Source organism: Bombyx mandarina, chromosome 16, assembly GCF_030267445.1.
Source record: "Bombyx mandarina strain Sakado chromosome 16, ASM3026744v2".
NCBI classification, from domain to species: domain Eukaryota; kingdom Metazoa; phylum Arthropoda; class Insecta; order Lepidoptera; family Bombycidae; genus Bombyx; species Bombyx mandarina.
In genome coordinates, this window is record NC_143222.1 from 5,564,479 (window position 1) to 5,589,490 (window position 25,012).

Sequence of the window (25,012 nt, forward strand, 5' to 3'; positions counted from 1 at the left end):
AAACCTAGTTACTAATTATTTGAGTTTACCCATTAAGATTTTATATGATTTAAAAAAAAATTGTACGAAATTCTGATGGGCATAAAAATTGACCGTTTTGAATAAATGAAAACACAATCGTCAAATTTACTTTATTCAATAGTCGAGCACCATTATAGTGTCTATTTGTCATTTCAATTTTACTACATGCTTATTAAGTGTACGCTATTTAATTTTAAGGTAATTTAATATCTGAATAATTTCCATAGTGTTAGTCGCTTAGAGATATTTGTCTCAACCGTGTTAATATTAATTAATTACAAGGTAATACATTATGTTCATTCGATTAGCGCTATCAAAGTAACTACATTAAATTTAAATATCCTATCCTAATACATATAAAAAAACATGTGCGCCTCGGAACTGTCGATAGAAGTGAAAACTTCAAGTAATCTAAATTGAACTATATAATATTGAAATTGAAAACCTGAGAAAATCTTAGGTTACTACTTAAATTTTATTTATATTATTATATAATAATAATGTAAGGAACATTGTAACATAATTAATATATATTATGCTTTCAGTGTTATAAAAGATGGATTTACTTATGAGATTTATGGCATGCGTTTATTCGTTGCTTATTTTATATTTCATCACATCATCTGCATCTGACCTGACATAGACATTTATTATTACGGTTTTACATAACAATAAAACCGATATTATGTGCCGAGAAGGAAAACATACAGCATTGTCTTATGAAGAAGCAGTGTGTACTTAGCTTAAATTCCTTGTCTATGTCCAACCATAGACAGTCAATTTAGTTCCATCTTTAGCCGCTAGGTGCTGCCAGCAAGTATAAAGGAAGCGCAGCCATCTTTGATCTTCATAGTCTTCACCAGGAAGAACTTCCTGCAATGCTGTATGTTTTCCTTCTCGGCACATAATATCGGTTTTATTGTTATGTAAAACCGTAATATTGATGTGCCTTTGGAAAACATACAGCATTGTCTTATGAAGACGTGTTTGTTATCTGCTGGTGAAAGTATTAAGCACAACGCTATGATGAAATAGGTAAAGCCATAATAAAATTATGAAGCCCAATGATAATGTTCATAATTTATATAATTATTAAATCGAAAAAACACAGTTGTTAACTTCCCTGTTAATTCAATAATTAAAAAATATTTATAAGTTTGTAATAAACATTTTATCTTGTATATACAATAAAATGTATAAATTGTATAAATGATGTATATACATCATGTAGGAGTAAATGTTTTGAAAAAAATCGTGAGGATCTTTAGGAAGCTCTATTATTCGGCAATAATTATTGTAAACGTTTGGATGATTTGCAATTGCCTCTAGAAAGTATTTCGTCCATTGGTTCATTATCAATCCATCTCAGAGGCTACTGCTGATCTACAACTTCTTAGAGATGCGTTGATGCCATTACCTCGTAAGGTTGAACGAAGACCAGTTTCCAATTACAGTACGGGATGCCGCTTTTGTGACAACACACATAGAAAAAAGTCCTTACGAATCTTACTGGGCATGTCTTTTAGTTTCATGTTTAGAAGGCACTTATGCAGATTATTGACGAAAATGGATTTCAATTTTAGACCCAAAGACTGGTATCAGAAAGATGTTTTTCTCTGTTATCAAAGAAACTGTCTTTAGAAATGTTGAGCAAAGTAAGGTCATTAACTCTGCGTCCAGTAGCCAGCAACATGCATGTTGGTGTCCTTCAAGCTACATTGAGGCGTGATCTGGTGGCAGGGTTTGAAGAAAACCAATTTAGAACTATTTTCGGATCTCATGTGAATGGGACTACACTTAGTAAAATTGTAATAAGTAGTTGAATTTTGTTTAGCTATTCCGATGGCTTTTTTAGAATAGCAATTTTTATTAGAGAGCTTGAGAATGTTTGCTGTCCTACATGTATTTCGCCCACAGAAAGTCGACAGCGCTGCTTTATGATGCAGAAGGATTGTTTTATAGGCAAAATTTTCTTTTTGGAAAAGAAGAAAGAATTTGGCAACATGTGCAGACTTAGGATCAATTTTAAAACTGTAGCACCATATGCACCATCTTCTAGTTGCTGGTAAGTATGCTGACAAAGTGGATTGACACCAGCTAATTTTCAATAAATCTTCTCCTGTGTAGACCAGTCTATTATTTGTACAACCTCCCCCCCCCCCCAAGCTTTCAGGGTTAATGTTTAACCTGTGGAGGAGGAAGGTTTTGGATTTCGTGCGAGTTATCTAGCGTTCGGGATCTGAGGGCTTGGAAACCCAAATGCTTTCGTTCAGTCTGGGAACACTACCAGGTAGGTTCCCTAGACACTGTTGAAGTGAGTCAGTACTCTGGGGAGAAGGTTGAGAGGAGGAATTCTCCATGCTAGTTGCATCCTCTAGGTCCAATCTTGGTCGGCGAAAGGGTTTATATCCGGATGACCCCACTTTCGAAAAACTTTTGTGGTCACTTGTGGTAAAAAGTGCCATTTCGCAGGTTGATTTCCTCGTGATAGCCTGTCGGCTACGATGTTGTATCTCCCCGAGAGTTAAGCTGACAGTTATCTTGAACTTATCGCTTAGGTTTAAAAATCGAAAGGTCAACGCTAGTGAAATACTTTCAGATTCATTTTGATTGTCACTACCATTGCAAATAGCTCTTTTGTGGGTGAGTAGTTTCTGTTGTTGAGCTGACCATAGACAGGACGTTAATATTTTGTCTAATTGTAACCCCTACCCATGTCCGAAGCTTCCGTTGCCAGGAAATGGTTGGTTTTGTGTCTCGGCAATGTTTGACATGTGGCTCCGCGTCAGCACTGCATTTGTAACCCCTACACATGTCCGAAGCTTCCGTTGCCAGGAAATGGTTGGTTTTGTGCATCGGCAATGTCTGACATGTGGCTCCGCGTCAGCACTGCATTTAATTGTTAACACATACAGGGTGGCCTGTTTTTTACGGGGGTGTTTTTTCTTGAAACTTCGCAAGAAAATTTGCAAGTTAGCGTAGATTGATGTAATTCCGTCAGAGTTTGAGCTAGGATGTTGTTGAGTGGCCACTTTATTTCTCGCAATTTTCCATCGAATCCCTAGACATGTCATCTCTTGAACCTGTGTACTAATTGATTTTTTTGTAAGGCTGACTTGGCAGCCCAAATAATCCAAGAACTTTACAGCTTATGTGGCCTGAAGACTCAACTTGGACTTTTTTTGATGAACCAGGTGGGATTTGCGTAGGTGGGATTTGCGTAGGTGGGATTTGCGTAGGTGGGATTTGCGTAGGTGGGGTAACACTCAACATCCCTTTGCACGCAATGTCTACGCGACCGAGCATGCTATGCAAGCAAAAAATGTGTTTTTGTCTTCATGGACCAAGAAAAAGTCGCGTAGGTAGGTTAATATTTGACTTCCCTATGTACTAAGGTCTTCGCGACCGGGCATGCTATGGGAGCAAAAACATTTATTTGTCTTGGTGAAACAAGATCAAGTCGTGTAGGTAAGCTAGCACTTCGATTTTGCACGCAATGCCTCCGCGACCGAGCATGCTATGGAAGCAAAAAGGTGTATTTGTCTTCAAGGACCAAGAGAAAGTCGCGTAGGTACGTTAACATTTGACTTCCCTATGTACGCAAGGTCTCCGCGACCGAGCATGCTATGGGAACAAAAACGTTTATTTGTCTTGGTGAAACAAGATTAAGTCGTGTAGGTAAGCTGGCACTCGACTTTGCACGCAATATCTCCGCGACCGAGCGACCGAGCACCCTATATAATGGAAATTGACATGCCAGCCCAGATAATCCAAAAGCTTCACAGCTTCTGCAGCCTGAAGTTTCAACTTGGATTTGTTTTGGTCGACCAAAAGGAAGTCGTCTAGGTAGACTAGCACTCGAGTTCCTTTTGCACGCAAGGTCTCTGCGACCCAGCATGTTATGGAAGCAAAAAAGGTTAATCCAAAAGCTTCACAGCTTCTGCAGCCTGAAGTTTCAACTTGGATTTGTCTTGGTCGACCAAAAGGAAGTCGTCTAGGTAGACACTAGCACTCGAGTTCCCTTTGCACGCAAGGTCTCTGCGACCCGCATGTTATAGAAGCAAAAAAGGTGTGGCTCTGAAGCCAGACCGAAGGGTAGGCATTTCATTTCATACTAACTCATAAGAGGGTACCGATTCCTTCCTGAAGGTACTGATACTGGTACCTTGGTACTGATCCTCAAGAAGTATCGACGAAATTTTGCGACTGATACTAGAAAAATATTCCTGAGAAATGTTCAATTCTATGATCCAGTCCCCTGGGTGGAGAAAGTTTGGTACCGAGGTGTCCGAAAACAGTTAGGTGTTTTATCTTTACGACCTTGTTAGACTCTCGAAGATCGAAAATTGGACGCATTGATCCGTCGCTTTTCTTCCGCAGATATTGTTTTTTTTTTTTTTTTTACGGTATTTGGTAACCATACATGGTTTACAAATTATTACAATTTTGGTGGCACTCAGTGCCTCTCGTCGGTGTCTTTAATTGCCCCCCTCTGGATTGTGCCAGATGTTACGGACTATGATTGTTTATAATGTTTGGCTTGCCTTTTTTACGAGGTCGTGACAAATAGGATTGTAGCCCTCCGAGGGACTGAATAGATTTCAATTTAGTATTATCAAACAAAAATTCCTCAATGAGTGGTGCGTTGGCAACAGGATACTTTGTTAGAGACCACGGAAATTAAACTTTGACGTCTTATTTCTATCCATACGGCCCTTTTTTCCGTATACAATTTAAAACGCTTTTACGGGTAACTTGTACGACGGAGACGATTTGCCAAAGTTTTCAGTCATTATGTTACAAAGATTATTAGTTTAAATCTGTTGTGTTTTTGTCAAAATTTCCGAATTGACGAGATCAATTTGTTTACAACAATTTTCGTTACATTCAATTGTTACACACAGTTGATGCATTATTAGATTTACAACGTCACTGACCTGGTGGGATGACGAGCCGATCCGAAGATCGACCGTTACCTTTGAATCCCGTCGTTTCTTACGCAGAGACTCCTTTTGTTCTTTTTCGCTTGACGAGCTGTTCGAACGCGAGGCGTCTCCATCGCGTCTCGCCTGGACATCTTCCCTCTCGGAATTTATGGAGCTTGACTCAACATCACCTCCAACAGATGACGCGTGATTCATGGCGTCCGATGATAGGATTGGTAAATAATACTCGTAATGATTGCAAAATAACACTCATAGAAACACAAAATAAATATTTTTTGCAATTAATATGAAGTCGAATAAATATTTGTGGACTTGCGACTTCACAGTACGAAAGTACACAACGCTATGAAGATCAAAGATGGCTGCGCTTCCTTTATACTTGCTGGCAGCACCTAGCGGCTAAAGATGGAACTAAATTGACTGTCTATGGTTGGACATAGACAAGGAATTTAAGCTAAGTACACACTGCTTCTTCATAAGACAATGCTGTATGTTTTCCAAAGGCACATCAATTATTTATTAATTTACACTGGTGTTTACACACACCGACGAATTTTGTATTGTCAATCAACATTAGAAGATCATGAGCAACCAACAAATTCTACGGTAATTACTGGATTTAGTACAAAATGTATAGCAAATGACATCGGAAACATGACTTTTATAAAAGCTTAAATTTGCCGTGTGGACACTTTTTTTGTTACTGCAACCTTTCGATATGAAGTGAAGATATGAAGTCCTCCAAGAATCTAGAGTTTTTGATATATATGGATTTTCATTAGCAATCGCTTCATTAGAAGCACTTACTGAATTCATTTACTGAAAATCATAGACGACACAACAATGCGATGATAATATTTAGGTATCAAAAGGCTCAAAGATTATATTCCTTGCTTCGTAGTGATGCCTTACGAGTATGCCTGCATTTGGTGGAAAAGTCCCTTCAGAGGATCGTGAGAGGACAGAAGAACGCAATGTATACAACACAGAAAAGCATTGAGAACAAGGCCGGCAATGCTACCGGTTGGAAGGAACTACTCATGAGCGTTGGATTCAGGTACTGTATATTGATACTATCGCCTGCTGCCTCGTTCCACCATCTAAGGCTTTATGGCAGCGACTTGGCCCTGCCCCCGGTATTGCTGAAGTCCTTGGGCGACGGTAACCACTCACAATCAGGTGGGTCGTATGCTCGTCTGCCTACAAGGGTAATAACAAAAGTATTAATCATCATTCATAATAATCAATCACCAATTACGAAATTGGTATTTTTTTAATTCAACACATATAAGTAGTAAGTAGTAATCATATCAAGTAGTAATCATAATTTTATTGTGAGAATAAAAATGCGGAGATGCCATATATTTTTTTATTTTGACTCATACATCTGGATTAGATCGAGATTTACAAAATAATCTCTGGACATATTACATCTGACTTTATATGTATATGACTATATATGTATACTTAAAGGTCACATTTGTTTATGCCTATGTTGCTCTTAGCAAGAGGGGTGTACGTTTTTTCGTTACGTGACTTTTCCTCTCGGCTTACGTTACTTACCTCTTCCCAGCTCTCGTTGTACATACTCCAAAGGAGACTAGAGACAAATCACACAAATTATAAAACCAATTAACAGATGAACACTTTTAAAAACCTACATTAATAATATGTTTTCGAATACAGCAAGAAAAGCCCCGATCACCGATCATCTAGTAGTAATCTAATTGAAGTTTTTGTTTAATGCACCAAAAATGAAACAGATTCTCAACAAACAAACCTTCTCATCACAGATTCGAGCCGGCTGCTAATGGTATTCCATCAAGTGTGTTTTTCCCACAAAGCGATCCTGAGGAACGACTGACCCAATGCTCGGCCAGTCTACAGGCTCTATTGGGTAAGAAAACCATCCTTCTACTTCTAGATTTAGAAGTAAACGTAAAACTATGGTTGAAATATCGTACCAGATACAATTTTTATAGTATGTACTCCCTAACAAATATAAGAACTGTACTGAAGAGCACGGATGGAATAACATCGTGTGATTGAATCAAACCAGTTGTTTTAGTTTGTTATTTATAGTATTGTGTCGATTCTCTCGGAGCTAAACGTCAAGACCCGTCTATCGACAATCTGTATGCAGCGTCTCCTCAAGTACTTCGGACACATTGCCCGACGAAATCCTGACAACTTGGAAAAGCTAATAGTTGTAGGTCACGTGGAAGGAAAGAGAAGTCGAGAAAGATCGCCATCCAGGTGGACGGACATTGTCAAGGAGGCCACAAATACAAACGTCCCGGGCGCCATTAAGCAGGCCGAATGCAGGCAACATTGGAGGAAGCTGGTGCAAAAACTAGACCAAGGTGTTCACGACCCCCAGTAATGAGGAAGCGACGAAGAAGAAGAAGAAGGCTGGTTATAATCAATGGGCGATATTTTTATGAGATCATTGAAACGTTCTTTTCTTTGACTCCAAGACTAGAGTTAAGACAGTAAAAAGCGGGACATATTTTCCCTTTCTTCCCCACAAGTGAACCAATTGTTTCCTAACAGTGAACCAATATTATTTTCAGGTCTAACATCGACTACTCTTCAAGCCTTGTCGAAGCTTATCTCGAACGGAGATGTGGCTGATGACATCATAGGACTAGTCCGATCCGTCATATCACAGTTTTCGGTGAAAAACTCCGAGAATGAGACGATCGAAGTAGCTGTGAATGTTAGGTGAGACAAAAAAGTATAAACGTCAGTGCCGAAAGAAATATCTAGCTCGGTTTCAATTATGTATGTCTTTGCGTCACAAATTATAACCAAAAACTAAACTAACTAAAAACTATCGTATCACATTTGAAGTCGTCGTGGCCTAACGGATAAGACGTCCGATGCATTCGTGTTGAGCGATGCACCGATGTTCGAATCTCAAGCGGGTACCAATTCTAATGAAATACGTACTAAGCAAACGTTAACGATTGACTTCCACGGTGAAGGAATAAAATCGTGCAATCAAAATCAAACACGAAAAATTATAATTTGCGTACTTACTGGTGGTAGGACCTCTTGTCTGCACGGGTAGGTACCACCACCCTGCTTATTTCGGCCGTGAAGCAGTAATGCATTTCGGTTTGAAGGGTGGGGCAGCCGTTGTAACTATACTGAGACCTTAGAACTTATATCTCAAGGTGTGTGGCGCATTTAGGTTGTAGATGTCTATGGGCTCCAGTAACCACTTAACACCAGGTGGGCTGTGAGCTCGGTTATACATCAAAATGTGTGGACAAATCAATTATGTCATGTGTAGCATGATGAGTTTATTTTCTAAAAAGATTACTAAAAAACTTTCGTATCATATTCAGAATTAAAACAATTTAGAACAAATAAGTGCAAATGTTGTAGGTTATGGCGTGTGAACGGTTGTCATGAACTATTGGCGTCCCTCGGCTTCGATCTGGCCGAAGTAGGACAAGACGAAGTAACCCTGCGCACTGGTAAAGCTGCAAACAGGCGACACATACAATTTGTACTACAGGCTCTTCTTGCGTTGTTCGGTGAGTTTACTTTACGTTTACTGCCTATAACCACGGGGCTCAGTTTTATTTTAATTGTCTATGTTTTTAAAATATAGGTTCATTTTTTTTTCTGCCGACGCTGGTCACCTTATAGGGATATGCCAGCGTTACCGAGCCTGGTGACGATGTTAACACTAGCCCTAACAAGAGCAGTACTTCGCAGAATAGATGAATATTTAATTATTGAAGGCATCACAAGCCCGCACTGGTGTGACGGCCGGAATACATTTAAGCCTTCGACCTCAAGCCTCGAGGTCGGTAGATGCATCACCTTGCGATAACGTCTATAGGCTACCGTAACAGTTTGTGGATCGTGAGTTCGTCCATCCATCTACGTAATAAATAAAACTGTATACGTGAACATATTCCTAATCGGAGTCAATCTTAATATAGATGTTCCGTAAACGATCCTAGATGTTTTTTTTTTCTTGTGACTAATTCTAGTATAAATGGAAGGATTTGATTCGAGCCCTACACCCCAGCAGAGAGTAATAGGAAAGAATGATGATAATGATGATGACTAATTCTAGTGACTTGAGTAATGGAGTTACTCTTATTTTAGATACACAAGAAGCACCACGCAGCCTCAGCCTCGAGTCGAGTTCGAGCGTAGAATCATTGGCTTCGATTGACGACGGCGACCTCGAACCACACTCTGACGGAGAGCCCCCACCAAGACAACATAGACGTGAGTTCCACCGTATTATTGTTTCGCACAAATACATACAAAATGTGGGTGATGTTTCCCAGCAAAACTTGACCTTTTTGTGCTCACTGCCAATATGATTTTCGAGGTCTTGATTTCGCTAGATAAGAAGACGAACTCGCGGCCAATTAATCAAACAGACTGAACAAAGTGTCCATCCAATCCATCTTGAGTCAGGAGGCTAAAGTCGAGATTGTATTGTACAACAGTTGCCCACCCTCCAAATAATTACCAGTGCCGGTTGACAGCGAATCAAATTATTAAATAAAAATTGACTACTTCCCTTAATATGTTTTGTTTATTACGTACCAAATTTTGCGATGTGCATATTGTGTTAAGTAAGTGATTGTTATATCCACAGAAGAGAGTGCGTCTTCCGTACCGCCTCCGCCGTTACCGATTGGATCCTGCGGTGGTGCCTTTACTATGTATGTACGAGGGTCGACCACGGAGGTGGGTCGAGGAGAGCCGGATGGTAGGACTGCGCCGCCCCCCGCTCCCGCCCCCGGCCCCACCTCCGCTTCTACAGCCTCCACTGTCCCCCCTCCGCCCCCCGGACCCCCAGCACCACGCTACCGGGGGGAAAGTGACGCCGCGTTCACACCCTCGCCCCCCGCAGCCCCACCGCCCTCCGCCGCACCTCCTCGCGACGTCTCCCTCGCACTCGCACACCAAACTAAAATCCGCACCTTGTACACCAGAAGACCGCCTTCCGATGACTCTGACTGGGAAAACTCCGGTCACGATACCGTACTAAGAAGACGACCTGAACACGCCCATACAAGATACTTGGATGCCTTCTATGAGCTTGCCACGGCGCAACCGAGGAGGTCGGATGAGGATAAGGGTGACCAACTGAATCAACCGTCCACTTCAAAACGAGCTCCCAGACCCAAAATAGGAACGAACAGTCGCGATTCTATGGCACACGTGCGACACATGAGCGGAGAACTCACGCCCACCATATCAGAAGTTTATCACGAAAGAAACATCGGGCTTGGCCTCGCACCCCCTCTAGCTGAGCTACTTCTTGCTGAAGAATCGAAAACAGAAATGAGGACGGCAAGTTCCAGTGAAAACCTACTACTGCAAAACTTGGAGAAGCTAGGACTCTTAGGAGACACAAGTGAAACAGACGAGAGATGGTGTAGCAACAGCACCTCTAGGCCGTGGCTGTCGGCGCCTCCCTTAGAAACCGACGTACAGGGCTCTAACTTAACCACAGCCGATTTAATTGAACGTCAAACAAAATTCAAGAAAGATGTTAATATCAAAAGAAAAGAAGAAAACCAATACGAATTGAAGTCTAAAGATGAAATGCCCGGACCGAGTGGAATAGAGAAACGTTCTGTGTCACCATTCTCGGAGCTGTCTAGAAGAGACGAAGGGGACGGTAGAAGCATTGCAGATTCGCACTCATCTTACAAAGCTTTGGTCTTAAGCCCCAGAGCCCCGTATTTGCCTGAAGAAGGTGAAACTAGTTTGAGTACGAATATCGAAGGAGGGAAGACCCATCCCAGGCCTCGACGGTCAGCTGCATCTAGAACTAGACCTGCTTATACCACTTTAGACTTTCCATCAACTAAATGAGAACAAACTATGAAAAGACAAAAATAAAATTTACACTCACAGCTCGTGCATTCCGAGTTTTTCTCTTAAATATTCGTAATTTATTTAGATTAATTATTAATTATCATTAGAAAAAGGCTATGATTACTACGTCACATCGCAAATTGACATGTCGAGGAACGTAAGTATTGTTTTAGTAACGAAAAAAATGTATTTTTGTATGATGTTAATTTGTATTTATTGTTCGTTTGTATAAATAATTAACTAAAATATTATTTGAATTACATCAATTTGATATTAATTTAATGACGTATGATGTTCATTAATTTTGTATACTCGTAGTATTAATATTCCATTAATAATAGGTATTTAAATCACTCAAATGCTTGCCAATCTGTACCTCTTTTACTTCAATATTCCTAGTTATATTGTCAAGTGTAAAAAGTTAATGTAATGTAAAATAAATTTCAGTAATAAAATTGTTTTATTTTATTTTATTGCCCGATGTAGACAGACGAGCATACGGCCCACCTGATGGTGAGTGGTTACCGTTGCCCATGGACTTTAGCAATGCCAGGGGCAGAGCCAAACCGCTGCCTACCGAAAAGTAAGTATTTTGACTCTTAATCTACGATATATCTCGTTTTTTCGCATCTCGTTTTTTTCCCCTAGCTGTTCGTTGATGGTCTAAAGGACTCTTCCAGTTACGCGCGGACAAGTAGTTGAGCTCACGGGCTCAACCTGAGAGAATTTGCTAACACTTCCTAGGGCAAAGGCAGCTCTTCGCAGAATCTTCGCTCGGATCAGAATCGCGACCCACTGAGAAGATACGGTGAGAAACTTGATGAGTTGTGTCTATGGGTTAGTTCACTCGTCGAACTCTTGAGAGGCCTAAAAGCTCCGAGAGTGAATCCGGGGGATCCGAAAAGACGTTTTCGGCGACGGCGGCTTTGCGTCTCTCTGCCGCCTGGGTCCGATATGGCTGGACAACGAAGACAAAAAGCAATATATTTAGCGAAAGAAAGGGCCTCAAGTTAGTATGACTGTACCTCTATTAGTAGAGGCAGCAACAGCAGAGAGGCAACGGAGAAGAAAGTTATATTGTATATTTTATTCACACATACAAATGATAAAATAAATCTATATATAAAAATGAATTGCTGCTCGTTAATCTCGCTAAAACTCGAGAACGGACCGATTTGGCTAATTTTGGTCTTGAATTATTTGTGGAAGTCCAGAGAAGGTTTAAAATGTAGATAAATACGAATATGCTCGGTATTAAATAAAAATAACAATTTTGTTTTCCCTTCGATGCATCTCCCGTCGGACGGATTCCTTTTGTTTGTTTTAAGTTTATTTAATACAAAAGTTTAGGTCTTTTATTTATCGATTGAGGCACTACGAAGTCTGCTGGGTCAGCTAGTGATACGATAAAATTTTCTTACTCGTTTCTTAATTATTTAATGAGAAATCTATTACGTACTTAAGTTCTTTAATACTGCAGTAGCCGATAGTGTGATAGGGAAGGAAAAAAGATAAAGGAACAGCATTCACACACAATGAGACTATTAATCTGTGTGTTGATTTAAACACGATATAAAAATATAATAACCAAATCCACATCCTAGTTATCTATACTCTATACTAATATTATAAAGAGGAAAGATTTGTCTGTTTGTTTGTATTGAATAGGCTCCGAAACTACTGAACCGATTCAAAAAAATTCTTTCACTGTTTGGAAGCTACACTATTCCTGAGTGACATAGACTATAGTGTTTTTTGAAAAAATTTAGGGATCCTGACTAAAACTCCAATAATGTAATCCAAGGTGTAAAAAAATTTCCTAAAATATTCTTTACATCGCGTGCCCTGCGAAAACTATTGATGATAGAATATAATAATGTACTACGACTTTGTACAACACATTATTATTTAAAAAAAATGTCGCGATAGCATTCTATTATATTAATATTATATTATATTATACTTATGCCGCAATAAGTGTTTTTTAATTTAAAAAAATAAAACAACGTCAAATATCGTTGAAATTTTTGATAAAGACCCGAGCGAAGCCGGAGCGGGCGGGCCTCTTTAGTATATATAGTTGTAATACTTAAATTTTAAAAAAATCATTGTGATTGTAAACTAAGCAAGCCACGGAAATAACAACAGGTAGAAGGCAGTTATGCGGACATGACGTTATGCATTAACAATTCATACACTTTGACCGGCGCGTTGTCAATCAAATTGATAATTAAACACTATCATTAGATCTTAAATATGGGACAACGAGCTAGTTAAAGTGAATTTATCAACAAATCTCAAATGGTAATTATATGTTCTGCATACATAGAACCGGTAATAATCAGAACGTTATCGATCCAGAATTTTGGTCAATCGATCACAACATCTAAATTATATAAGTAAAATACTAAAGTAAAATTCAAGCCCTTACATTTATATCGTCAAAAAACTTATCTTAAAAGTTCTTACGTTAAAAGTTTCCGGTGTAGTAACGCGTAAATGTTGCCAGCCATCTTGGGAAATGAGTCGCAGTCTTAGTTACAATGTAAATAATACAGCTGTCGCGTTCTCGAAAGCGCCGAAACATGTGACTGCTTGGCGGCAGAATTAAGCAAAACGGCCATGGCACAATGCGATCCCAAATCTATACTAATATATAAATCTACAGTGGTTTTTACGGATGTTCCGTTATAACTACTGAACCATGCATCCGATTGACTTGAAACTTGGTATCCATGTAGAAAATACATGTACTTAATGGATAGGCTAATATTTATATGAGCGATTTATATGAACTCCCTACACCAGTTGCGGGGGCGTTAATGATGAGAATCTTTGTGGGGGTGAGAAATAATAATGTTAATTTTAAATGACCAGCGAAGCGGACAGTTACAGCTAGTATAGTATAAAAATGATTCTTACTACTTCAAGCTTACAAAAGGGGTTGGAGTAGACGAGTTAGGTTAACAGAAAAAGATATGTTTTTATATATATATATAGTAGGTATCAGTGGAATGAAATATTTGAAATGTATTCAACTGATAACTACTTTTAATAAATGTATCTTTTTTATTTGATTGGCTTTGTTAATTTTAAGTATGTTTCAATGATACTATGTACACATATGGACTTATTGTTGTCTGAAATAAAATAAATCATTCATTCATTCATTCATCATTCATTTACCAAAGTTCTATGTGGGAAAGACATCATCGTAGTGGTTTAGAAAGACCGATGTCTTATACCCGTATCTAAGTCGTCTAATTAATGTACACTTCTAAAACAGTTTTCGGGCTTGCTAAAAAAGCAATACATACTATATATCGTAGGACAAGCGGTTAGGTCTCCTTCGGAGGCACTCGAGCGGCCGTTAGCAAATCCCACCCTTCCTGGCTGAGCCTTTGCTTGACCACCTGTCCTGGTGAAACTGGAAAGGCCTTCGAGCCACAAGTAATCCTTCAATCATAAAAAAAAGTTTTTCGAAAACACAGATCAGAACTTTAAGAATTGGCTGCTAGTCGACAAAGGAGCTACCACTCGAATCGATTGACAAAATTCGAGAAGCCCTAACCTAATTTTTTTAGTACAAGATCGCCGCCCTCTGAAATATTCAGTTCACTCTCCCGTCGTGACTGCGCTCTCAAGAAACTGCTTAACTCTAGATCCACGACCACACTCCAATACATGAAATAAGTATCTTAGATCTTAAACTCTTCATTTTACTGTAATTTTATCTTAAAAAACTTTTTAAGCGCTCGGTCTTGATTCAAGTCGAATTGATTTATGCATGTCTGACCTAAATATTGTTCCTCTACGCGTAGGCATGCACTAAAGGCACAGACGTGAATAAGAGGACCAAAGACGATGATTATCAGTCTCGTTCGATATCAAATAGTTTAATAAGCGGAAACAAAAAACTAACCAAATTCCTAAGTATGTAGGTAGTTTGATTGCAGAGAAAACGTTCGGTAATGACCTTGGCGGCGCGTTGCGCGACGCGCGAACCAATTTATTGTGTTTACGCATGCATTTCTTTCTTTTTTTTTGTACACAATATTTCGTATTTCATTTGCAGTAATTGGTTAATAGGTTCTTTGCGAGAAAGTGGGTTTGTTTGAATTTATTATTTCGCCTATCGAAGTATATATGAGTGAGAATTTTTTATTGTCTTTGTAGGCAGACGAGCATACGGTCCACCTGATGGTAAGTGGTTACCGTCGCTCACGAACGTCAGCAATGCCAGGACCACAGCCAGGTCGCTGGCTACCACAAACACTACAACTGCTAAGCAGACATTTCACTAAATCAACATACCTAATTTAAAATGACATCTTCATTTTTCTATAATATTTACTTAATTAAAAGAATCATCAAAATAAAACATTCATTTACAGAATTGGTATTATTGTACAAAATCGGATTATGTGCTATATCTTAATATATTATAATCACAAAAAGATTTACCTTTTTGTGATTATAATAAAGTTGCCGAATGGTACGCAGCTAAGGACGTTTACACAATGGGAGTTAGCAGAATCTAGGTTATTAAGATAAAATGGTCTGCGTTGACCTGTGACTTGGAACTGTAATGTTCTGATGTATGGATAAAGTTTTGTTACCGAGAATTTAACTTTATCGCGATATACAAATTCATTATAATTAATTTGGATAACTATCGACATTTAGATTAATCAATCTGTTTATTGGTCGTCTGTAGAACAATAAGAAAACAAGTAAAGCATTTTCACTTAAATCACAAGATTACATATCATTGTCAGTTATCTGTCTGGTGTGAATGATATATTGTCACCACACACGAAGTGCGTGTAGGAAGGTCGCGTCTTAAAACCATAGTCATTGGATAATCAATTTGACACATCCAAGCTCTGCATGAGATCAAAATGTTTTGACACATGTTTTAGCCACTGGAGCGAACTAATCATTGCAAAATATATATCTCAGTGTAAGTTAATCAGTTGTTAGTATCGTGGCTACTAATCCTGATGGAATCCTAATAATGAAGAGAAGAATGAATGAATTGGAAAATAAGTATCGTCTATTGACAGTATCTCACTGCATCAGTTGGACTGCAGATTGGATTTTCCGGTACCGTTAATAAAGGCTAGACAAAAAAGATCCTTAGTGTTAGAAGTGCCGGTCAACTGGTCAGCCAGTTCCCCATAAAATCGAATCTAAATTGAAGAAATATCGAAGCATTGGTAGATTCCTTCTTGTCTACTGAAGACAATCCTGTCTTGGGGTGACGAATGACGAATGTGGAAAGTTTTGAAGGATCATCATTTTTTTTATTATTAGCCTAATTAGGCACTACCAGTAGTTAACGATTAACGGCCGTTTTCAATAACCTATCTATCCCTAGTTTCGGTTACTAAAGATAGACAAATCTATTCTTTTGTCCTTACTTACGTTCCAATAACCTATCGACGGACAGCAGTTCCTATCGGATTTATCTATCCATCGTCGGGAGGACGCATAGCCTACTAAAGATAGAACGCTCATACAAATCGTGCTTACTTCCGTTTCAATATTAGTTTTAAGTAACTCTCCGGTAGGCGACGCTATCTCTAGTAAGGGCATTCGCTTATCTGTCAAAATCGGCCGGTTACATGTTTATCTTTCGAAAGTAAATCGCTATAATTTAATAAATGTTTCTCTTTATAATGGCATGTTGTAGAAGTGATGATAGTGATATGGAATTATTTCAAATGATAGTGGATTGTGATGCAGATAGTGATAGTGAGGCCGATATCATATGGTTAGGAAAATAAAAATCGTCTGAATTACATAGCTAAGATCAATAATTACGAATTTGACTATAAATTTCCGAGCAAAGGTGTTGTGAATGAATTGACTAATTTAATGAGACCATATTTGAGTGTAACATCAAAAAGGTAAGATAAATTTTAACCATAAAAGTACTCGTTATTACAACTTATATTTGTTTATAGCAATAGCAAAATTATACCCAATTTTTGTTGTGTTACAAAATCACACTCGACAGGAATTTTATAATACTGCTGGATTCCCATGGTGCCTTAAATTACATTCATATACTAATACAATAACCTGGTAGGTTATTTACCTTCATTCTTATTATATACACACTGATACCTTTACATTTTATATTTGTGTTACAGATTCAAATACAGGAGAGGAATTTAGAAATAGAAAAAGAGTATTTTGAATGTGCAATTTGTGTGCAATGCATCATTGATGTTTCAAAATGTTGTTGCTTGGTGGCCTGGGTCTACTCATGATGCAACTATAATTAACCATTCCGATTGAAAAGGTATTTCTTATTTAGGTGTTTATATGAATTTATGATTATGTTAATATGACACTACTATAGTAAATTATCTACATATCAAGAGAACATTGATAACAAGGTGGACTTGGAAATTGCTATTTGCTTGCCGATAGAGGCTATCCCCACAACCCTATCTTTTAACATGATTAATTAACCCACATACTCAATTGGAACGATTTAAAATGAATCACATATTAAAACAAGAGATACTATAGAGAGGTAATATTTTTTTAAGTTAAGAGTTTGTTATTCTGTATTGTAAAATAAAGTAAGCGAATAATGTATATTTTTCAGATGCATTGGTGTTTGTAAAAGAAGACTCCCTGTATTATCATTGAAAAGTAGATTAAAACTAGAAAATATGCAAGCTGTTATTATAGCTGCCATGCTGCATAGTATCGTCAGGAGTATGAATTTAGAAGAATTAGAATCAGAAATTTCAGTCGCAGATACATTACAGGAAAATAATATAATTGTTCGTAACAATTTTCCAGAACGTACATCCTGAATACAACTACCTATAAATAATTGCTACCAAAGATAATTTATAAAATAAACTCCAATGATAATTTGACTATTTTTTATTTTCCAAAATGATAATTACATAGTGGTTAGTACATGCAGGATATTTAATTTAGAATTTGTACATATACTTAAAAAACTATCTAACATAAAATTATTATTGCCTACTTAATTTATGAAATCCTTTTAAGTAATTTTTAATTTTTTAATCTAGCATTATCTAAATCTAACTTAAGTTTTGCTACAACAATCTCTTATTCTTCATTTTCCAAATCAAGCCTCTTTTTTGCTATTAGATATTCTGCTAATGCATTGCATTTCTTTTCTTCCATCTTGTTTCCGCTTGGCTGTAAAAGTGTTAAAAATATATGTGACCTACAACAATTTGCATGCTTTATCCAAAATTTCATCTGCAATTCTTACCACCTCCAGCCTGTAACAAAGAGCATAATTATTTCAAATACTATGTACGGCAACCTAAAGAAACAATCATGTTTGTCAATGTGTTATTAGAGACAAACTATCAACTAATTATACTAACCTTACTAAGGTTGTTTCTTATGTTGCCGTAGCGTTTTTTAAGTTTTCCCATTTTAGTCGAAGCTGCGATGGAGTTCATGGGAAACGACGAATCGACGAATTAAAATCATTTACAAGGGTTGGCCAAGCCTGCTGCTTCAATTTATTGTTTGTGGCATTTGTTGCCTTATTATTGATGTGTTTTTTTGCCGCCACAAGTTCTGCTAGAATCATCGTCTCATCTTTTGTCATGGGTGCTGCCTTTCTTGACTGAAAAAGATATATTGTCTAAACTTGAACTCAAAGTCTTCAAAGTAAAATTATTATTATCAATGTAGTTCATAGATACTTACAGAATTCATTTTATTTCACTGTAGCTCTTTAATTATAAACACACTTAGAATTATAAACGAAAGTTTTAAAGCGTTTTGGAGGCAAGTCATCATCTAATATAGTAGGTAAACAAGAGAAAAACAAACCAAAGAAACTGATCACTGCTTATTGGCAAACGGACTGTCAAAACGTTTCGTTTCATAATTTCGACTAGGATAAAAATAGCAATACGTCCAATTTAAAAAAATCTACATATTTTTTTATTACTTTTTGTTATAAACAAATGTGTTTATGATAGTCTACGATATGCTGGTTAAATTATAGTTATAATTTAGAATAAAATAAAATAAGTCTAGATCCTGATGTTGTTTCGTATTTGTAGTAGAACGAAACGTATCAAGAGGCTCGGATAGATCGGAGGGAAGAAGCTATCTGCTGTTGGTTAAAGAGAGATAGCACTTATCCGTGATTGTGAAACGCAAAATAAGGATAGATATGCTCTTGCTGATATTCGGCGATAGCTATCTATCCGTAAACTCAGATACGTTATTGAAAACGGCCGTAAGTTTACGAGACACACGTGATCTCTCCAATATTAAATAACTAACAACAATTATTTTCTCACATTCAAATTTTGCAAAAACTTCAGAAATTATTCTACCTAGATCTATTCTATGTCTTGCTTCACAAGCAACGTAAGTATTAACAAATAAGAATGCGTGAAACAATTAACATATCAAATTAAAAAATATGGCGCGCCCTAGATTCGACTATGTGCAACTAATAAAGACTACCGCATCTATTTACTACCGTACTAGGTGTATGCAATTACTTCAAAGCATTTTATATTTATTTTTACGTTAATATTAAGGAAGCGCCTAACTATAGAATAAAGATATTTACATATAAAAATTATAATATGTGTCCTTGACTCCACAACACAAATATCAGATCTTTATCGGTTCGTTTACTTGTTTGTTGAAAGTACAATCAAAAATTACCCGATAAAATATGATAATGATTATACTTAAAAAAAGGGTACTATATTTTGTGTATACTATATAATGTACTTAAGCCTGCAAAATATCAGCCGTCTTGTCTATTAATGGCGCTAAGTAGTTATGCGTTCTTCTTTTAAGGGTGAGACATTATAAAAATTTTGACCTTATTTCGTATATAAATACGTAATGAATAGACAAAAAGATCATTTGCCGATTACCGGAAAAAAATATATCTTACATAAACCAACAAAAATGCTTTTTCTCTAACTTCGTGAATAACCAACCAATTTAAGTGAAACTCCCGATCGGAGCATAACTTTGTTATTGTCGCCAACACCAACATGTACATAAGACTTAGTAACGCACGATTATTGTCTCGCTGCTATTGTATTCAAATCGTTTTACATTTCCTAGTTTGGCGGTGCGTTTAAAAGAACATTACATTTAATCCGTAGGAAATTACATGTAAATCCGATAAATATTATAAACATTATCATAAATTTTAGAGAGGGGTAGAGGGGGAAGAGGTCGACCGAAGAAGACATGGATGGAGTGTGTGAATGACGATATGAGAGAGAGAGGAGTGAATGTTACGATGACGGCTGATAAAAAAGAATTGAATAGAAAAATTAACTGTTCCAACCCCACCTAGTGGGATAAGGTGGAGAAAAAGAAGATTATCATAAATTTTACAATTTAAATTTCGAATAATAATTTGATGGAAGATGATTGGATGGAAGCATTGACTTTAAGGTATCTATAAGTTCCATTATTGTAATGTCTACTGAATTTCTTAACCTTTATGATGACTATGAGCACCGATATCCACGCCTGCAGCCCGATCGGTAATTTCGTGTCCCATGTACCAGTTATAAAATGCTACAGAGGTGTTTTTTTATGACTAAAGAATTACTGGTGGCCCGGAGGCCTTTCCAGTCACCAGGACAGGTGGGCAAGCAAAGGCTCAGCCAGAAGGGGTGGGATTTGCTAGCAGCTGCCCGAGCGCCTCCGAAGGAGACCTAGCAACTCAAGAGCAACTGCTTCGCGAATGAATCTACTACCGGATCGGAATTGCGACCCGCTGAGAAGATCCGGCGACAGATATTTTATCTAATCGTTGATAGCCTAAAGGCTAGTACGCGTAGTCTAGTTGGTGAGCTCACAGGCCTCAACCTGGGAGGTTTTGCTAACATTGACCCTAGCAAGAGCTGTTCTTCGCTGAATCTTCGACCGGATCGGAATTGTGACCCGCTGAAAAGATCCGGCGAGAGGTCAGTGAGTTGTGTTTATGGGCTAGGTTGCACTTTGAACTTTTCGTCGCATTTACCAGTTCGATCAGAACGGTGACCGGTGCTTGGAGTGTCTAAAAGCACCGAGAGTAGATCTGAAGGATCTGAAATTCAAAAACATTCCTAAGGGATCTCCAGAACTCCTAGACCAATCTTAAAAGTGTACCAGAAACAAAAAGGTACACTTTCTTTGAGCACCTAATAAAAATATCGGCTATTTTACCTTTTTTACATTAAGTATTGAGAACAGCCATGCAAATTTAACTAACGATTCTAAGGTTTATATATACCTATGTGTATATTTATAGCGTTCATTCCTGCTATCAGTCACCAAGACTATAATGAGGTTAGTTGCGTGAGGTCAGGGTTTTCAGAGGCAGAGCCAATGCTCCGTCTCCCCTTAGTAAGATAGCACATCGAGTCTCTTGAGTCTTATAGAAGTTTATAAACTAGTTTATAAATATTATAAACCAATATCCTTTTCTTCGGCGATAAAAAGATTTCATCATATTCAGTATTAAAACAAAATCAGCAAATCTTTTGGATTACACTTGGTCGAGTGTAACATTTTGAATGCAAATAACACAATTAACAAAAAAATAAAAGCTTCAATCGATAAAGTTACAAATTATCAACATTTGTCATCTGTTTCGGACAATGGAAAACCTTAAGCATGTAGTTACCAGTACGTATCGTAAACATGCTTCGACAAACAATATTTATCACGTGAATCAGTGGAGCGCCTTGTGTATTTCTTTTGTGGCGAGGTAATACGAAAAAAGGCGAGTATGTCACCATTGCCATATCGCCATATCCATTGTACCTTATTTATTGAGTTAAAAAACCTTTAAAAATTTACAATCAACATAAACTGTTGATACGAAAATCCTTTAACATTTCCATTAACTTAACTAATTACAGCCGATCCTGTATTTTTTTGTTTACAAAATCAGTTTTCGAACGAGTTCCGAGATAAGAATAATTTAAATGAATGTATTCGACATTTGAAATTAAAATTGTGATATAAAATCAAATGGTACTCTTTTTCCTATTTATTTATATGCGGATTGTTTTAATTGATAGTTTGTAAATCTATCTATATAATAAAAACGAATTGCTGTTCGTTAGTCTCGCTAAAACTTGAGAGCGGCTGGACCGATTTGGCTAATTTTGGTCTTGAATTATGTATTTGTGGAAGTCCAGAGAAGGTTTAAAAGGTACATAAATATATATTTTTTTTTTTATTGCTTAGATGGGTGGACGAGCTCACAGCCCACCTGGTGTTAAGTGGTTACTAGAGCCCATAGACATCCACAACGTAAATGCGCCACCCAGCTTGAGATATCAGCCCTAAGGTTTCAGTATAGTTACAACAATAGTTACAAACCGAAACGCATTACGCTTCACGGCAGAAATAAGCGGGGCGGTGGTACCTACCCGCGCGGACTCACAAGAGGTCCTACCACCAGTAAGTGGCACTACGAAGTCTGCCAGGTCAGCTAGTCATTGATATATTTTTAATTGTCCTATTATTTTTTTTCATAGAATTTAAGGCTAAATTTATTCTAATGAAATTTCACTCATCCTAATCGATTGCTCTCTGTCTGTACTTACAACTGGGGAAAAAAACTATATCTGATGTCGAAAGATAATTTTATCTTCCAACTAGTAACAAAGTAGTTTTGAAGGCATGCCTCAGGATACATTTAAATAAAATTATAATTGAATACGATGACTAAATATAGACATAGCACATAACACATAAAGTGGAACTACAAAAATAATAAGCATCGAATTAATTGCCGTCCTCCCCAAATAAAATTGCTTAATTATTTCAAACGTACATTTATTAGGCGAACATACATCAAGCGTTTGCCACAATCGTTATACCATATTTGTATTGAAAAAATATATTTAACAACCCACAACAATTTACCTAAACTCACATATGGAGATAATTAATATTACTAGAGGTCCCGCAGTAGTCGAAATTCGACTATAATTAATTGGAATTGTAAGTTTGTACACTATTATTATTGTATTTTATACTTCTATAATCACAAATTTCGCCAAGGCTACACTATAAAAAAATAATTAATCTATTCTCAATTTGACCACAGACGTCAAGAACAAAAGTTTGACAATAAATAGTATGCATGCGCGTGTGCGTCAAATACATGGTATGTAGTGTGTGTATACATGGTATGTTTTCTATATTTACTTTCTTTGACTGACTATCTTTTATGCATTATTTAAAAAATATATTAGCATTGTGCACTTCTTCTCTATATTCTCTATAAGTGTGTAAAATTTCATACTTCTCCGTCCGCGCAATTTTCGTAAAAAGGGATACAAAGTTTTTTCTTCACGTATTAATATACTTAGATAATGAATTTTACGATTTCCGAGTTTTAGAATATAATTCACGTGAGAAATCTTTTGTACCATATACATAGAGGGGCCTATTAAAAACACTTCAGAAAAAGTTAACAGGAACTAAAGGTTAATTGTATTATAAAATATATAGCGATCGTAAAATCATATTTTAGAAACGACTTGATTGGCATGCAATGTAACACAAATAAAAGTCAGCTAACGCGCGGGACTGCGGGTATCCACGCACTGTCGCATGGGGAGTGTCCATTACGTGCCTTCGCTTACATTACGTGTCCGCCAAATATAGATTTCTAAAAGATTAATTGTTTATGCCTGGCTTTGTAAATCAATTTTAATTTCCGTTCACGTTAGTTTACGGCAGAAATGTGTTGGTACTGCTTACCGCAAAATAAATACTAGATTTAAGTTAAATTAACAGTAGTATACAGTTCCAAAATACAACATTGTATTTCATCATGAAGTATAAAATTTATTTAATTTCGTGTGATCAATTTTTTTTTTGTCGGTGCTAAGTATCTACGTCAATTTTAATTTATATAGCTTTAAGCAGTTTTGGGAGCCGGTTATGTATGACATTAACTTGTTGAGTGTATGATACCGGAAACAATCCATTTAAATAATCGGTAATGATTCGAAAACTAAAAGGGCAGAACGTTTTTCATAAAACTACTTTTATTAACCTTTTTTTTATTTGACATCACTGGTGGTAGGACCTCTTGTAAGTCCGCACGGGTGTGTACCACCACCCCGCCTATTTCTACCGTGAAGCAGAAATGCGTTTCGGTTTGAAGAGTGGGGTAGCCGTTGTAACTATACTGAGACCTTAGAACTTATATCTCAAGGTGGGTGGCGCATTTACGTCGTAGATGTCTATGGGCTCCAGTAACCACTTAACACCAGGTGGGCTGTGAGCTCGTCCACCAACCTAAGCAATAAAAAAAAAACATCAAGGAAAAGTTTTCAAAAATCATGTCTTTCAAATTAGTTTACGCCCTTGATAACTTTTACATATATGAATAAATCAACAATAATTAATCGAATTTAAAAATTTAATATTTTTATTTTTTTATTCACAAAACCGTTTCAAGTATACTTTTTAAGTGACTTCAAAAAAAAAGGAGGAAATTATCAATTCGATACGCTTCTTTTAAGTGATGATTTTTTTATTAAAATCCTGGTGCTTCTCATGTGGTTCAATTTAATTTTTATCAGGATTTGACCAGTTAGTTAATGAGTTATTCTTAATATTATTACTGGTGGTAGGACCTATTGTGAGTCCGCGCGGGTGGGTACCACCACCCTGCCTATTTCTGCCGTGAAGCAGTAATGCGTTTCGGTTTGAAGGGTGGGGCAGCCGTCGTTACTATACTTGAGACCTTAGAACTTGTATCTCAAAGTGGGTGGCGCATTTAAGTTGTGGATGTCTATGGGCTCCAGTAATCACTTAACACCAGGTGGGCTGTGAGCTCGTCCACCCATCTAAGCAATAAAAAAAAACATTATTTTATTGACTTCGATTACAATCATGATATTCTCATTTTATGCTTAAATGCGTTTTTATGTGTAACTTTTTCATAATAATAAATTATATTACGTTTGGTAATAACGAACATTTTATATTTCAAGTATTTAGATGATATAGGAACCGCGAAGGCAACCTTGGTTGTCCGTTTTCAGTTCTAATTTCTCTTCATCTGGTGTCAAATAGCTACTGAAGCCCGCTGAAGTCATGAAGGGAATGAGGCTAGAACGAGGGCGACGTTCTAGTTTTGTTGTCAACGGCTGTTTCAT

At 37.2% G+C, this 25,012-nt stretch overlaps 1 protein-coding gene and 3 long non-coding RNA genes across 5 annotated transcripts in view; 2 read left to right on the top strand and 2 right to left on the bottom strand.

Moving 5' to 3' along the window:
• Positions 1-11,287, top strand: part of LOC149501267 (uncharacterized) — a 104,680-nt gene extending 93,393 nt beyond the window's left edge. For both annotated transcript variants that reach the window (XM_089733751.1, XM_089733752.1), the window contains exons 37-42: positions 5,869-6,024; positions 6,761-6,864; positions 7,541-7,691; positions 8,361-8,512; positions 9,096-9,221; positions 9,601-11,287. In XM_089733751.1, the coding sequence (XP_089589877.1) occupies positions 5,869-6,024; positions 6,761-6,864; positions 7,541-7,691; positions 8,361-8,512; positions 9,096-9,221; positions 9,601-10,829 (1,918 nt within the window). In that variant the 3' untranslated portion in view covers positions 10,830-11,287. The remainder of the gene's footprint in view (positions 1-5,868; positions 6,025-6,760; positions 6,865-7,540; positions 7,692-8,360; positions 8,513-9,095; positions 9,222-9,600) is intronic.
• The window catches only part of LOC149501264 (uncharacterized), a 344,283-nt gene that overhangs the window by 222,566 nt on the left and 96,705 nt on the right, over positions 1-25,012 (bottom strand). The window lies entirely within an intron of this gene.
• On the top strand, positions 16,545-17,657 carry LOC149501268 (uncharacterized). Its single transcript, XR_016324353.1, has 3 exons — positions 16,545-16,744; positions 16,991-17,142; positions 17,455-17,657. It is a non-coding gene; the product is annotated as an uncharacterized LOC149501268 (long non-coding RNA).
• Positions 17,758-18,695, bottom strand: LOC149501269 (uncharacterized). Its single transcript, XR_016324354.1, has 3 exons — positions 18,555-18,695; positions 18,224-18,471; positions 17,758-18,115 (listed from the first exon to the last, which is right to left on the bottom strand). It is a non-coding gene; the product is annotated as an uncharacterized LOC149501269 (long non-coding RNA).